The 15,848-nt window shown below is 37.0% G+C and overlaps 1 protein-coding gene across 5 annotated transcripts in view; it reads right to left on the bottom strand.

The window, feature by feature from the left end:
• The window catches only part of LOC140726890 (protein furry homolog), a 270,433-nt gene that overhangs the window by 160,878 nt on the left and 93,707 nt on the right, over nt 1–15,848 (bottom strand). For all 5 annotated transcript variants that reach the window (XM_073043854.1, XM_073043855.1, XM_073043856.1 and 2 more), the window contains exons 3-10: nt 14,824–14,877; nt 8,124–8,263; nt 7,255–7,345; nt 6,127–6,206; nt 5,958–6,038; nt 4,577–4,745; nt 2,566–2,658; nt 2,384–2,482 (exon numbers count right to left, since the gene is read on the bottom strand). In XM_073043854.1, the coding sequence (XP_072899955.1) occupies nt 2,384–2,482; nt 2,566–2,658; nt 4,577–4,745; nt 5,958–6,038; nt 6,127–6,206; nt 7,255–7,345; nt 8,124–8,263; nt 14,824–14,877 (807 nt within the window). The remainder of the gene's footprint in view (nt 1–2,383; nt 2,483–2,565; nt 2,659–4,576; nt 4,746–5,957; nt 6,039–6,126; nt 6,207–7,254; nt 7,346–8,123; nt 8,264–14,823; nt 14,878–15,848) is intronic.

Raw genomic sequence — 15,848 nt, 5'->3', positions numbered from 1 at the left:
GGTGGAGAGAGAGGGGGGGAGAGGGGGTGAGGGAGGGAGAATACACTTTTCATAAGCTGAGAACTTAGTTTCTCCAAAATGTTTTCTAACAGGGACTCATAAAAGACAATGTGCTTTTGGTTGGTTAATCTAGCAGGGTGACATAGAAATTGCTAGATAAACATACTCAGCTGACAGCTTCCAGTGGACCAAAAAATGCAAAAATTTGACCATCATGAAAGACCATCAGCCTATAACTTCCTCCCTCTTCTCCCACCTACTTATTCTGGTGTCTGTCCCCTCTTTTCCAGTCCTGATGAGGGGTCTCATCCGAAACATTGATTGTTTATTCCCCTCTGTAGATGCTTCCTGACTTGCTGAGTTCCTCTACCATTTTGTGTACAATTACTGCTCAACCTAGTGTTTAATCTCTGCTTATATTTTCGATTTCTGGCAAAGCATTTGACTTTTCCTATTTCTTGTCAGATTTTGGCCATGGCTAGGTTGGTCAATTCTCTGTAATTAGACAGTTAGTCTGGGTTCCTGGATTATGGGAAGGACAGGTGTTACAGTTCCTGCAGTCCCCATGCAAGTGCAGCTGTCCTTTAATTTGTACTTCCAAGTAAAGCAGTGACTCACTGACAACTCATCCATTCTAGCATATTGCATTCATCCTTCACTATGTCATTGCCTCTATATTGGACAAATTAAATATAGATTAGGTGACCACCTAAAGGAAGACTCAGATCTTCCTGTTACCTGCTACTTTAATTCTTCATCCTGCTCCCACTCTATCCATCGTTCTATAGCACGCAGCACTGTTATAACAAGGCCCAAATCAAGATTAAGGAACAGTGCCTCAGTTTCCATCTCAGCATGCCACAGCCTTCTAGACTAACTAACAAATTTGACAAAAACTCAATTTTTTTAAATTTATACTCTCTGTATCAGAACTGACTACTTCTCTTCATAAACACAAGAGATCCTGCAGATGCTGGTAATCCAGAGAAACACAACGTAAGCTGTTGGAGGAACTCAGCAGATCAAACAGCATCTATGAAATGAATGAACTGTTGATATTTGGAACTAAGACCCTTCATCAGGACTTCTTTTTTTCCTCTCCATTGGTGTAGCACGTCCTACAGCTCTGCATTTCACAACCTCATGCTTCTTTCTTTGCATGCACTTACTTGTTTTTTTTTCTTTTTTTCCTCTCTCTCTCTCTGATCATCACAGATAATTCCCACGCTAACTGTAACTTTACCCAATCACTTTTTCACTTATGTCCCACCCATCCCTCTCTTCATAGCTGCTGTATTTTAAAACTAACTTGTCTTCTCTCTTGTAAAATTGCTGCCAGTTTCAGAGTAATGACAGCAAACATTGGAGGTTTAGGTGTCAAAATCTGAAAGAAGATAAAATCAGTTTGCAGTGACAGGTCTCTCATGCTTATCGCTTAATAATGCAGGGAATGTGGCGAGCATAGTCATTTCATTTAATTTTTGTTTTGTAACATTATATTGTTTTGTTTATTTTAATTCACCTGAAATCATTACAAATTATTACAATGTTAGCAAAAGCAAAACCCTTCAGCACGTACTTTACATTACACATATTCTTCAAGATCATGGACACTTCAGTGTTTCTTTGTCATGTTATGATATACTTGAGGTACTCTAATATCCCATACATTCCAGATAACACAGATAAGATTAAAACTCTCAAACTCTAAAACTATTGACAGTGTTCTTGTTAGCAGGCAGGTGTAACAGGTTCTTCAGACAACAAAGGCATGTTGACCTTTAATATATATAATTTAGAACTATTACAATTTTGTTACAATTGTATAGGATTTTGGTGAGGCCACACTGGACTACCACATACAGTTTTAGTCCCTGCCTAAAAAAGGATATTGTAGCATGGAGATGGTCCATTAGAAATTCATTATGTTAAGTCCTTTGGCTATTTCCTGAATTCTTTGGAGTTCAGAACAATTACGGAAATCTTATTGTAACATACAAGTTCTAAGGGTAGATGTTTTTACTTGTGAGAGAGACTCAAATGAGGTGACACAGTTTCAAGAAAAGGAGACCATCAGTTAAAACTGTAAATTTACAATGTTCTTCTCAAGAGGATAGTGAATCTCTGAAAAGTTTTGTAAGTATTTAAGTAAATTTTTGAAAGATCAATGCTTTGAGGTCTCTGGGGATCTGGCACAGAACAAAAGTTGAGGCCTGGGTAGATTGGCCGTGATCATATTGAATGACACGGTAGGTCTGAGAGATTGGGTGGCCTACTCCTGTTCCTACTTTCTTATGCTCTTGTGTAACAGCAATCTATTACCAAGTTCCTAAAGGATAAATATTTGAACATTCTGTATCAGTATAAGCAAGTGTATACATACCAGAGAATGCTTTTTCCGTGCTGACAATTCCAATGTTGTGTCATAGAGGCTCTCCACAAAGTTTCGAAGACAAGGTACATTTACTTCATTTTTAACGGTCTTAAAAAACATGAAAAATAATGTAATTTACATGATGTACAACTCATTTAGCATTTATTATACAAGTGATTTATGATACTCACTGCAGCTACTGGAAATAATATTTCCACAAAAAGCCCGGCCAGTGCATGCCTAATATCTTTGTCCTTAACTTCCAAAAAATACTGTGCACATTCCTAAGGAAAGAAATGAAATTAAAAATAAGAGTACTGTTGCTTAACCAAATAAATCACAGATTTGTTTCTGTTAGTAGTTTGACATTTTTTAACTTTAACTGCAAAACTATATAAACCAGAAAATAGGAAAAGCAAAACTTAAGAGATTTAGGTCCTGAATTTAAGATTTTTTCTGCTGGTTAAGTAAATATGCTGGGCCCAACTTTTTGCATCAAATCCAATCTCTCCAAAACATAGAAAACTGGCCACACAAATACACAAAAATCTGTACATGCTAAAACAGTACATCGGCTGGAATTTCTATGCAGGGTTCACTCGCCACATCGTTCTATGCTGACTGCTGGGATAAGAAATCTCCGCATGGCAGCAGTGGGAAAATAGTAGAAAAATATGCCAAGGCAAGAAAAAAAGTACAGGAGGGGAACACTACTCTTTTCAGTATACCTAGGCCCTTTGTCATATAACAAACTGAGCCAATAGGCTCCCGTGTCTCTCAGAAACTTACAGGTTTATTTGTCAGTTGTAATAAAAATCATTGGTTACCCCGAATAACTCCAATTCTTGTTGCTACTGATCAAAACATGTACTTCACAATCTATGATATTATTATCCACATGACAGATGCTGAAGAATCATCTGCCATGTTCAAGTGAATCACCTCTGGAAGTGGTCAGGAAAATTTCCTTTTGTTTGCTTATCAACCCAGTGAAGATGCACAGAAATAAAACTACTAGGTGATGCACCATCAATAACTCACTCTGAGACGTAAGAAGCGAGATATCGGCTTTTATTGACTGGAAGAATGAACAACACTACATCCTGGAGAATGAGGCCGGGCAACAGGCCTCAATCGCCTTTATACAGGGGTCTGTGGGAGGAGCCACAGGAGCAGTCAGCAGGGTCTGTGGGAGGAGCCACAGGAGCAGTCCAGACAGGTATATGTAGTTCACCACACTAGGGCTCATACCTTTAATGGAAGCTATTGACATCTGCTTAAAATAAATATGAGAGGCTATTTCCTTAAAACGTCTAGCTTGTATTTTAATAATTATTAGTCAATAGTAACAAGGGGTGAAATAACAATGGTTTTCCTCATGGTGAAAGTAACCCACTATGAACTGCTAACATGGTTTTACCTTGCCTGATTTACCTTTCCATCCCATTGCCTGGATGTTCTTCTTCAAACATGCATTTTGGAATTGAAAGTGGTTTATTATTGTCACATGTACTGAGATAAAGTGAAAAACGTCTTGCATACTGTTCATAATGGCATTGAGGAAAACCAAAGTAAAATAACAATGCAGAACAAACTGTGACAGCTGCAGAGGAAGTGCAGAGTAGGTAGACAATAAAGTGCAAGCTCACAATGAGGTAGATTGTGAGGTCAAGGCCCATCTTATCACACCAGAGAACCATTTAATAGTTTTATAACAGTGGGGTAGAGCTTGGCTTTCCGGCATTTGTATCTTTTTGTGATGTAGTATTGCTTTTAATCTCAGACTATGATCTCAAGTCTGGCCTACAGTTTCGCCTGTTATGGTGAATGTCTGTTATAGGAGAGGAGAACATTCAATTTATTTTGCAAGTTCTTTCAGATAGCACCTCCAAATCACATGTAAAAAGCCTGGACAAATACATGTTAGTTCTTTCCTACTATTTGAGCACAAGATTCTCCAGAAACTCTTCTGCCTGAATCCCAAAATGTTGCCCACCAGCCAAAATATATGCTCATGATAAATCATTGAGGTTAAAAAACATTGACTTGTCCTGCCAATTAATTGCTTATTGCAGTTACACAATGGAATTAGAGTTCCACTCCTCCCTCTTTGATGGTATTATATACTATTTTACATATATTACTAAAATATGACTGCATATTTAATACAGACAAATCAGCTTCAATATCCAAGTTAATTACCTGCATAAATTGAAAAGAGGCTTCAAAGTCTTCCACAGGGTACATCTTAATTCGAAAGAATTTCATGCCCATTATAAGGCTAATACTGCTTTGAACTACATGTGGGCTCTGTTCTTTCTGACGTAGTTCTTTAAGTTCCGACATAAATTTCTTTTTCACAGCTGGAAACCTACAAGGTGAAGTACATTATTAATTTTCTGTTTTGCAATGGAAGGAACAGATTATAGGAATACTTCATACACCTACCTGCAGCTCAGGCTGATTTAATTGTAATCATTATGTCAAATTAAAATCAGACCACAATACCATGATTCAAAAGGATCAAACGACGAAATTAGTTTTTAGAACTCACACTAATTTATGGTTGAGGCTTTAAAATGCTGGTAAAAAGTATAACAATTATTAATTGTACTGAAATAAACTGAGATAATCTGAAATGATTACTGAAATGAGATAATCTGATCAATACATAAATGTCGAAAAAGCAGCAGCGGGCTATCTGGCCCTTTGAGCTTCTTGTCCAATTCAATACAATCATGACCCACCCTCTATCTCAATCATATTCTAAATCTCTCAACATATCCTGTGAATGTACTATGTGTCTAGTAGTCCATTGCCTTAGTTATATTCATCAGCGTCCGTGATAAATAATTCTACAAGGTTATCATCCTCTAAATTGAAAAACTTCTCTCATCTCAGTCTTAAGTATCTAATCTCATATCCTAAAACTATGACCTCTGGTCAACAACTTCAAGTTCCTGATCCCTGTCAGAACTTTATATATTTTAATAACATCTATTTTAATGCTTCTAAAGTAGTTCAGATAGGCCGAATTAGTCTACTGAATATGCTGAACTCCCCAATGAGAAATATTCAGCATGTTTCTGTCAATGATGCAAACAAAATTGTACATATTAATACAGGTACAGTCTTGCCAAAGCGTTGCATAATTGTACTGTTATTCTTCTCCTATACTTAAAACCTCCTGCAATGAAGAAAAAAAATATCCCTTGCCATCCAATTTTCATCAAGCAGCTGTCATATTCTACTGGAAATTGTTGGTCAGCTAAATGGCAGGACTCCAGTAAGGAGAGGCAGATAAACTCCGTTAGATCTCTGATCCCATGCTAGATTGGCAGCTGCTCCTCCCATGTGCCAACTGAGAACTAAAATTAGCTTTGGTTTTTATACTGCACCTCCAGTAGAGACAGACTAGTAGTAGAGTGATAGCAAGCTCTGAAGAAAGGTCTATAATCTAATTTGGAGAGGGCATTGCAGTTACTTTGTTCTAATATTCTTGATAACACATGTGAATAATCTTTTTCCAAGAATGGTGTAACCAAAATGTATCATTCACTATAAAAAGTAATGCTGCACTCACTTCGATTGTGCCAGAACACCAATTACTTCTGCATATAAATCAGCTATTATATGCATATTTCCAGTGTTAGGACCGAGGTAACTAAATAAATAAGAGAATAATTTAAGGTCAACAATAAACATATTTTAAAATGAGAATTAAATTAATGATGGAAATGCATGCATTTTACCCCTCTTTATATTTAAAGTGCTTGAATGCTAAATTAATAACTTCATGGACCAGGTTGTCTGGTACAGGATGAAGTGAAATCTGAAAGAGAAAAGAAATGCAGTTTAATTTAGTTAAACTGAACACATTGTAATGCTTTTTCCACTTATCTACTTCCAGCCTGGAAAACTGTTAATTTGCAAGACAAATTGGGCATAACTCCTTTAATTCTCTTTAAAGTTTTAAGTTTAATTTTTTGGAAGGTCTTGAAATGAAAACTCAGCCCTTCAAATGAAGGCCACTGGAAAACTGTTTAAATATGTAAATTAGTTTTCTACAGAGGTTTTGGGATTCATAGTTTTTCTTATTATAAATTGCAGAAATTCCCTTTTGGGTTTAGCTACACCAAATGCGGAGCAGCTTATTCATGGCCTTACAAAAAGGGTGATTTTTTTCCCTCTCTTCACAGTGCTGGTTCAGCAAGAGAGCTTCTGATCTTCCAGAATGCCACTAAAATTAACTGAAATTTTCTGACCAACTGGCAACATATCCTGCCTCTGAGATCAGCTTCTCCCAAATGATCTCAAAAGCTCTTCAAAAACCTGAGGAGACGAGTCCCTATTTGGGACCTACAACTTCTCAGTTGAATTAAATGGTAGCAAATATTTGGTATGGGCCTTGCAAATGTGACTTTCCTGAGAAGCAATTTCTGTGCAGCCTGCACTTCATCAAGACTATCCTCAGTGAGCCCAGTGGCTGAATTTCAGGCTATAAATGGTTTATATGCTCTATCTAGTTCACACTTTGTTGATGCAAGTTAAAATTTCTATGGTTGATATTATTCCAATCACTGTAACATACGTTTTGCTATGGGAATTCTCTTGCTACATGCAAAAGACAGTTCTAGTTTCTGTAATCCAATGCTGAAACACAGTATTCAAAGGAATTAAGTAACTGGATAATAATGAATTAGGTAAGCATAACACTTTTGAATTACAACTTCAACAACTGTAACAAAATCAGAGTCATTTTAAGGAAGGCAATTTATAGTTAACATGTAAATTTTGAATGTAACCCATATTGGAAAGTAAGGCAATTCTAGACACGTGAACAGATAAAATACAGCACAAAATAGGAAATTGTCGCTTACTTGTTTTAAAACATCAATTAATACTAAAGAAAAAATAAAATCAATTGCTAGATCCCTTCTCTCCAGGAGATAATCCCTTTGTTGTTCATCTCTGAAACGACAAAAGTTAGAACCATTTTGTAATTAAATGAATTATCTAATAACACCGTCATCAACACATATTGATTTATTAAAGGTATTAAAGATTCAAATCTGCCCTGTTCAGATGGACATCAAGTACATCATGGTACTATTTAAATCAGGAATGGAGTTTTACAAGGAGTTTTTTTTTGTACAATACCAATAACACCAAATCAGATTAAATAACCATTTATGACATTATTTCCTGAGGGGGAATTTATTATGTGAATTAGCATAAAATTAATATACCTAACAGCAGAGACATACTTTGAAAGTACTTAACACAATGCTTGAACCACTTTTTGATACTTTAAGAATGCAAATATGGAGCAGTTTGAAAACACCTGCTCCATATCCAAGGTGAGAAGACTTTATCTTTTCCTGAGACTACTGGAGAAGGTACAGTGCATATAGCCATTGCAGGTTTTCTCGAAGTGCAACATTTGTACACTATACAAGAAACCCTGATAACACCATTCTGAAGTTAGTGATCTTTATGAGTTTCTTTAAAAAAAATCAGAGTGACAAACAATGGCGTTTCAATGCAATTAAAGAGTAGCCAAGGCACTTCCTGTTTATATAGTTTTATCCTCAAATGCGTGACACTGACCTTCCTTTCAAATCGGTAACTTTGATTCAGTAAACAATCCAAACATTTTATGACTAAGTTCCTAAACAAGCAATAGGAGAATGAACACCATAAGACAACCTGAGTGAATACAAATATCATCAAAATAAAGCTAAATTACCCTTTTGATTTTGTGCTTGTCCTGGGCCGATACTCATGGGACTCATCTTCCATGCCATTTTGTCTTTTATACCAGTCAAACAATGTTCGTAGAACAGAAGGAAGACAGTATTCTGCAAGTGAACTCATTGAACTGATCAACTAGGAGAGAAAAGTATAATAGATTAAAGATTATACACTGTTAAATACCTTAATAGCTTTGCACAAAATAAATTACATTTAGATCAAAGTCAATTACACCTGGGCTCACTAATCTACATCAAGTCTTAATACAATGCATCAAATTTTGAATTCACATATTACATCCGTTATTTCCTACAACTCTTTTCAGTTAAGATCATTTTTGAAATTTACTTTAATTATTGTAGTTTGAGCTATCTTTCCTACTATTGCTTTAAGTTGCTAGGTGTCAAATATTCTTTGATAAACTGGCTTAGCAGGAAGGGTGGACCCTACAAGAGTTTCATGCTTATAACAGGAAGGGAGGAGAGTCTGGGCAGTCTGTGAATTACAAGCCCTGTTCACATTAGCTTTTAAGCCAGTGGCAATATAAATCCCAATTTTGTGTTATAGTTGGAGCAGATTTAATATATGTGCAAATATAGTCTTATTGCAATGAAAGCTCATTTTCTTTCATTATAAATATAATTCACCCAGTTGGTAGCTATCACTTCAGTGTACTCATGTGTCTGGTTATTTTGACTTTGGAATTGCAGCATGAAAATACACTTGTCTGTTCAAATGAAACACTGTGCTATTTTTACTGGCACACACTAACATAAATAAACTGACCAAGGTTTGCTTCTTGACAGTTAACTACACATAGGATTTATAGTTTTAAATCAATGATTTTACTATACTACTAGATTCAAATGGATAAAACAGCCATTTGGATTTTAATGTAATAGTAGTCTGATACAGATTTTTAAAATTGTCATTCCAAAAATATTCTGTGTATTTTAAAACTGAATAATAAATTATATTAGCAGTTAATACTTGTTGATGATTGCTCCTAGAATGCACGATTATTTTAGTATTTAGTTTTAGTTTTTGCTTTAGTTTTAATACATCTAGTTATAAAATTACATTTTAAAAGCAACTTTCTGTTTGACAGAAAACTATTCTACCATTGGACATTTTAAGTTTGACCAATAATCTTCCATTGACAACATTGTGGAAAAAGGAAAATGTTTTATTTTATTTAACATTTTGAACTATTTGTTACTTTTCAACACATTTTATATTACATTTTCCTGTTATATTAATATTTCAGTATTTTTATTTGATTAATTACTTAAATCCTTTTCAATAGTCCCTAAATGTCTCTATCAGAGACATTTATATGTTAATTATTTAAATCCTGTTCAGTAGTTCTCTGATTGAGATAACTAATGACTGTCGAAGACTGTTTGGTCATTGTGCGAACGTGGCTTCATGTCTACTGGCAGCTTGGGGCCTGAACTGCCTCTCTAGATGCCTGCCAGGAGGGTCAGTTTGTCCAGCCCACTACATCCATAAAATGTGAGTGTTGGCAGATGGGAATTGCTTGGTGTTATTTGATTATATATTTGGCTGCTCTATTGTACTTCAGCCATTACCAGTTCTACCTTTTTGCTTCCCCATGCTTTTCTATCATAATACTTTTCTTTTTTGTCCCTTTGCCAGATCTTCCCTTTTAGCATTTTATTACTCAAATTCAGACCCAATCAATAACTTATAACCTAAAAGGCTTAAATCCCCTTCTTTATTCACGCATGATTTCCAAACAGTCAAAAAGTTATTTAGCATGGAAGCAGGCTCTCTGGCCAACTCATCTATGCTGACAAGTTATCTTCCTGAGCTTGTCCCATTTCCTTGCATTTGGCCCATATTTCTTCACACTTTTCCTATCTGTGAACCTGCCCAAATATATTTTAAATATTGTAATTGTACCCACCTCTACCACTTCTTCTGACAGCTCATTTCATATACCAATAACACACCGTGTGAAAAACTTGCCTCTCAAGTATCCATTATCCAGGTTAAAATTAAACCTTATGCCCTCTATCTTTATACTCCCCTCCTCTCCAACTGTGGTCTCACTAACATTGAATACAGACATAACGTAACATCCATACTCTTGTACTCAGTGGCCCATCTGAGGAAGGCAAGCATGCCATATGCTTTCTAGACCAGCTTTGTCTACCTGTGTCGCCACTTTCAGGGACTATATACTTGTACCTCTAGGCCTCTCTGTCCTACAACACTCCATTGAGCCCTGTCATTTACAGTGCAAGTCCTACTCTAGCTTAACTTCCCAACGTACATTACTTCAGACTTATCTGAGTTAAATTCCATCTGCATACCTTTTTCCACTTGATCTAGATCCAATTATTACCTTAGACAACCTTCTTCACTGTCCACCTGATTTTCCAGCCATCTGCAAGGTTACCAATCATGTGTCTTACATTCTTCTTCAAATTGGTAATATATAGGACAAACAGCAGAAGACCCAGCACCAATCCCTGTGGTACACCACTGGTCTCAGTCCTTCAATCTTAAAATAATCCATCACTACAACTTTTGAATTCCTTCCATCAAGCCAATTTTGTATCCAATTTACTAGCTCACACTGGCTCATATAGTAAACACAAATGAGAAGTATTCAGTTAAGTCCTTGCTTATCTCCTGTGGCTCCACACATAGATATCCACACTCATCCTTAATGGGATCTATTCTTTCCCAGATTTTCTCTTCTGTTAATATACTTGAATAATCTCTTAGGATTTCCCATTACATTATCTGCCAAGAATATCTCAAGTCCGCTGTTTGCCCCCGTTTCTCTTAAGTGCACTCCTATATCAAATGCGATCAAAATTGCTTGCCCCAATTGAGAACTTTTACCTTCTGGAAAAATACTACCATTTTCCATAATTAATTTTAAACTAACAGAGTTATGATTACTGTTCCCAAAATGATTTCCCACTACCATTTCTGTCATTTGCTCAGTCTCTATTCCTAAAGGAGGTTGAGTGTTGTCCCCTCTGATATAAGGAATGGGGAGAAAACCATGTGATTGAAGCCACATAAATCACTATTGATATTTTTGATGGGCTATATAGTAGACAGTACTTTCTTGTGAAAGGGCTTCAGGAATAGCAAGGTGTTTTCAGCTGTGAGGCTAATCTCTGTTAAAGCCTTGCTGTAAATGCAATAATCCATTAATTACAAATAATAAAGATCTTGTTTGTGATGAAATAGTTACTCTGGAGGAAATACAGAGTGCAGGCAACTTATTCATCCTGCTGAAAGAGTCCAAGGAGGTAGCTGCAATTATTTATGTGTTGTTTGAAGAAAAAACTTCCCTAGACTCGCTTAACAAATTCTGCCCCATCTAATGCCTTAGCACACTGGCAGTCCCAGTCAACATTAGAGAAGTTCTTTAAAGGTTCATCAAGACCACCTTTGTTATCTCTTTAACCTCTTCCCATCTCTTACCATCAGCCTTTATACTTAAGCAGATTTGCGGTGGATCAAACGCTTCAGTCTCACTTTCCTTCCAATTCACCTCGTCCACAACTGTCCCTTTGACTCAACCAGATCAGCAAGTTACCAACACTCTATTTCCTCCAGAGTGCCCATTTTCTCAGAAACAACATCTTTGCTATTTGTAACCTGTGGATTATTGCATAATCAAAACTTGCCTCACAGGTGGCAACACCTTGCTATTAATGGAAGACATTCCACATGTCTTATGTAGGAGGTTAAAGGTTCAAATGATAGTTCAGAGACTAAATATAGAAATCCCGGCTGACACTCCAGTTATAGAAATGTCAACTTTTATATGAAGCTTTAAACTGAGGCCTTATCTGTTCTCTCAGGTAGACTTTAAACACCAAAGAATTATTTGGAGAAGAACAGGGCTTCATCTTCAAACCTGGATGAGTATGCTGCAGTTGTTACCGACTTCATGAAAACCTGTGTGGATGAGAGTGTGCCCACAAATATTTACTGTACATTCCAGGAGGTACATCGTCTGCTGAAGGCTAGATCTATGGCATTCAAGTCTGGCAACCCAGGCCTGTACCAGAAAACCAGGTATGATTTGCGGAGGGTTATTTCAAGGGCGAAGATACAATTTCAAACGAGGTTGGAGGCTACATTGGATGCACGGCAACTCTGGTAGGGTCTGCAAGACACTACTTCCTACAAAGCAAAACCCAATAGTATGAATGGCAGCGATGCTTCACTACCAGATGAACTCAACTCCTTCTATGCACACTTTGAAAGGGAGAACACAACTGCAGCTGTAAAGATCCCTGCTGCACCTGATGACCCTGTGATCTCCATCTCAGAGGCCGATGTTAGACTGTCTTTAAAGAGAGATTGGTGGTAACATATCCTCCTCGCTGACAATTAACACTGGCGCACCTCAGGGGTGTGTGCTTAGCCCACTGCCCTACTCTCTATATACACATGACTGTGTGGCTAGGCACAGCTCAAATACCATCTATAAATTTGCTGATGTTACAACCATTGTTGGTAGAATCTCAGGTGGTGACAAGAGGGTGTATAGGAGTGAGATATGCCAACTAGTGGAGTGGTGCCACAGCAACAAACTGGCTCTCAACGTCAGTAAGACGGAAGAGCTGATTGTGGACTTTAGGAAGGGCAAGACGAAGGAACACATACCAATCCTCATAGAGGGATCAGAAGTGGAGAGAGTGAGTAGTTTCAAGTTCCTGGGTGTCAAGATCTCCGAGGATTTAACCTGGTCCTAACATATCGATGCAGTTATAAAGGAGGCAAGACAGTGGCTGTACTTCATTAGGAGTTTGAAGAGATTTGACATGTTAACAAATACACTCGAAAACTTCTATAGCTGTACTATGGAGAGCATTCTGACAGGCTGCATCACTGTCTAGTATGGAGGGGCTACTGCAAAGGACCGAAAGAAGCTGCAGAAGGTTGAAAATCTAGTCAGTTTCCTCTTGGGTACTAGCCTACAAAGTACCCCCAGGACATCTTTAGGGAGCGGTGTCTCAGAAAGGAAGCATCCATTATTAAGGACCTCCAGCACCCAGGACATGCCCTTTTCTCACTGCTACCATCAGGCAGGAGGTACAGAAGTCTGAAGACACACACTCAGCAATTCAGGAACAGCTTCTTCCCTTCTGCCATCTGATTTCTAAATGGACATTGAATCTTCGGGCACTACCTCACTTTTGAAAAAAATATACAGTATTTCTGTTTTTGCACATTAAAAAAAATCTATTCAATATACATAATTGATTTACTTTTTATTATTTTTTATTTAATTCATTATTATTATTTTCTCTGCTAGATTATGTATTGTATTGAACTGCTGCTGCTAAGTTAACAAGTTTCATGTCACATGCCGATAATAATAAACCTGATTCTGATTCTGAGTAATTTCTTCTATAACATAGAAGTACAGTAGTTAGTGCGATGCTATTACAGCTCAGGGTGTCAGAGTTCAGAATTCAATTCTGGCATCCTCTGTAAAAAGTATGTAGTTCTTCCCATATGTGTGAGTATTTGCTCTGGGTGCCCTGGTTTCCTCCCACACTCTAAAGATGTACTGATTAGTAGGTTAATTGGCTATTGTAAATTGCCCTGTGATTAGGCTAGGGTGAAATTGGTGTATTGCTAAGCATCGTGGCTCAGGTGGGCCGAACGGGCCCATTCCATGCTGTATCTCTAAACAGAAAAGTAAATCAATTCTCCTGATTCTGCTACCACTCATCTAACCTGTGGTAATTCACTGTAACAGAGAAGCCTGCTTTAAGGGTGTGGAATAAAACAGGAGCATGTGTGGAAACACATGCATCACAGGGAAAATGTGCAAACTCCACACAGACTGCACCAGAGATCAAGATTGCTGGAGCTGTGAGACAAAGCCTGGTGTTCTGGTCAACATTTACCTCTCTAACATTTCCTAAAGAGATTATCTAACCACCGTACACTGTTGCATGTTGGAGCTTACTGTGAAAATTTGTCTGCTGAGTTTCCTATGTTACAACACTGATATTATAATAATTACTTTATTAACAGTAAAGCACTATACGACCTTCAGAAAGGAACGTTAAAGGCACCACATAAAATATTATGCAAAGTGGGTAGAATATTCTAGAATAGATGAAAGATGATGTACTTATTTCTCACTTTCGGTTATGTTTCCTCCGATTAACATCTCATGTTGCCCTACTCGCCTCTTTAAAAATTTGTTTAAAATTCAGAGAAGATTCGACAAGATTGCTTAGTGTGGCTGGAAATTCTAGACTTTGGACCATGATCTCATGGTAGTTGAATAAGTACTCATGAGGAGAAATTTCTTCCTTGTATGTATTTTTAATGTTCAGAATGCTCTATTTCAGAGAGTCAAGACCGGGAATGGTAGATTATTGTATTCTAAGGGAATCAAGGAGTATGGAGATAGAGCAGGAAAATTAAAGTCAGGTCAATGATCAATTATGATGGAGCAGGTTACTGGGGCCAAACTGAAACACAAGGAATGTTGCCCATTTCCTTCCATAGGTGCCACCTGACCGAGGTCCTCCAGCATTCGTGTGTTGATCCAGATTCCAGGATCTGAAGTCTCTTGTGTCTTAATGACACATTTATTAGTTGTTAAACAATAGAAAAACTCCCTTAATAAAACCCATTACTTGAACATTTATCAATAATTTTGTTTTACTTACCTGATCGAACTGTGGATCTTCTCCCCTTTGTAAGGATTTTGTCAATGGCTTCTCCTATAATAGAATACATTATAAGTGTCATTACAAATGGACTAACAATAATTAAGACAGCAGATGAAATATTTATATGGACTTCCTTTAACTTGCAACAAGAAAATATTCAAAACTATTAATGAATTTTGTAAACAAAATCAGCATTGTTTTAAATAGCATCTGTCAATTTTAAAAAGATCAAATACTACTTAAAAGTGCATTTCAGTTGCATTAATTGTTTTTTTAAAAACCATCCTATTTTCAGGATGTGCAGTATATGGTGATTTATGATCATCATTGATGATCATACCCTAAACACAGATGACCATAAAGGTGGCTCAGCATTATCATAGACAAGAAGCACAAAAAAAGGTCTAGATACCATGCCAGTGCCAAAATCTAAATAACTATAGTGCTGGATCTGAGCTGAACTTTAGACAAACACACTATTTTCTCACACTCTTGCTGAAATATCACTTACCCACAGCAAGACCATAATTAGGATTTTTGCACAGTTATAGAGCATGGAAGGAAACATTTGTCACTCTCTCTCATGTTAGTCCTGTGCAGGAACAAGACAGTTTGAGCTGCCCTGTATCTTCCTCTGCATCAGTGGTTATGCTAAACTAATGAAGTTTTCCATGCATTAGTGATTCCATAATTCAACAGCATTCGATATAAAGAAGTTCCTTCTAGCGTGCTCCTCTATCACTTGGACACAATTTTAATTTGATGATTCTTAAATCATCCATTTCCCAACCTGAGAAAATGGCTTTGCTCTGTGTACGTGGAAAAGGCAGAATGAAATTCATGTTCCTGTGTTTCATTGGCAACATTGATTCTACAGTCAACTTCAATCAGAAATAATGACTGCAGCATTGACTGATGCAAATTGACTTGTGGATCTTACAATACCAGCTGATTACTGTTTCTGCTTCCCCCCTATACTGTTTCTCTAATGGTCCTCAGCAAGATTAAGGAACTGATAATAG

Source organism: Hemitrygon akajei, chromosome 4 (assembly GCF_048418815.1).
Source record: "Hemitrygon akajei chromosome 4, sHemAka1.3, whole genome shotgun sequence".
Taxonomy (NCBI): Eukaryota; Metazoa; Chordata; class Chondrichthyes; order Myliobatiformes; family Dasyatidae; genus Hemitrygon; species Hemitrygon akajei.
The sequence above is the reverse complement of the archived record's forward strand: the minus strand, read 5'-3'. Positions and strand labels throughout refer to the sequence as shown.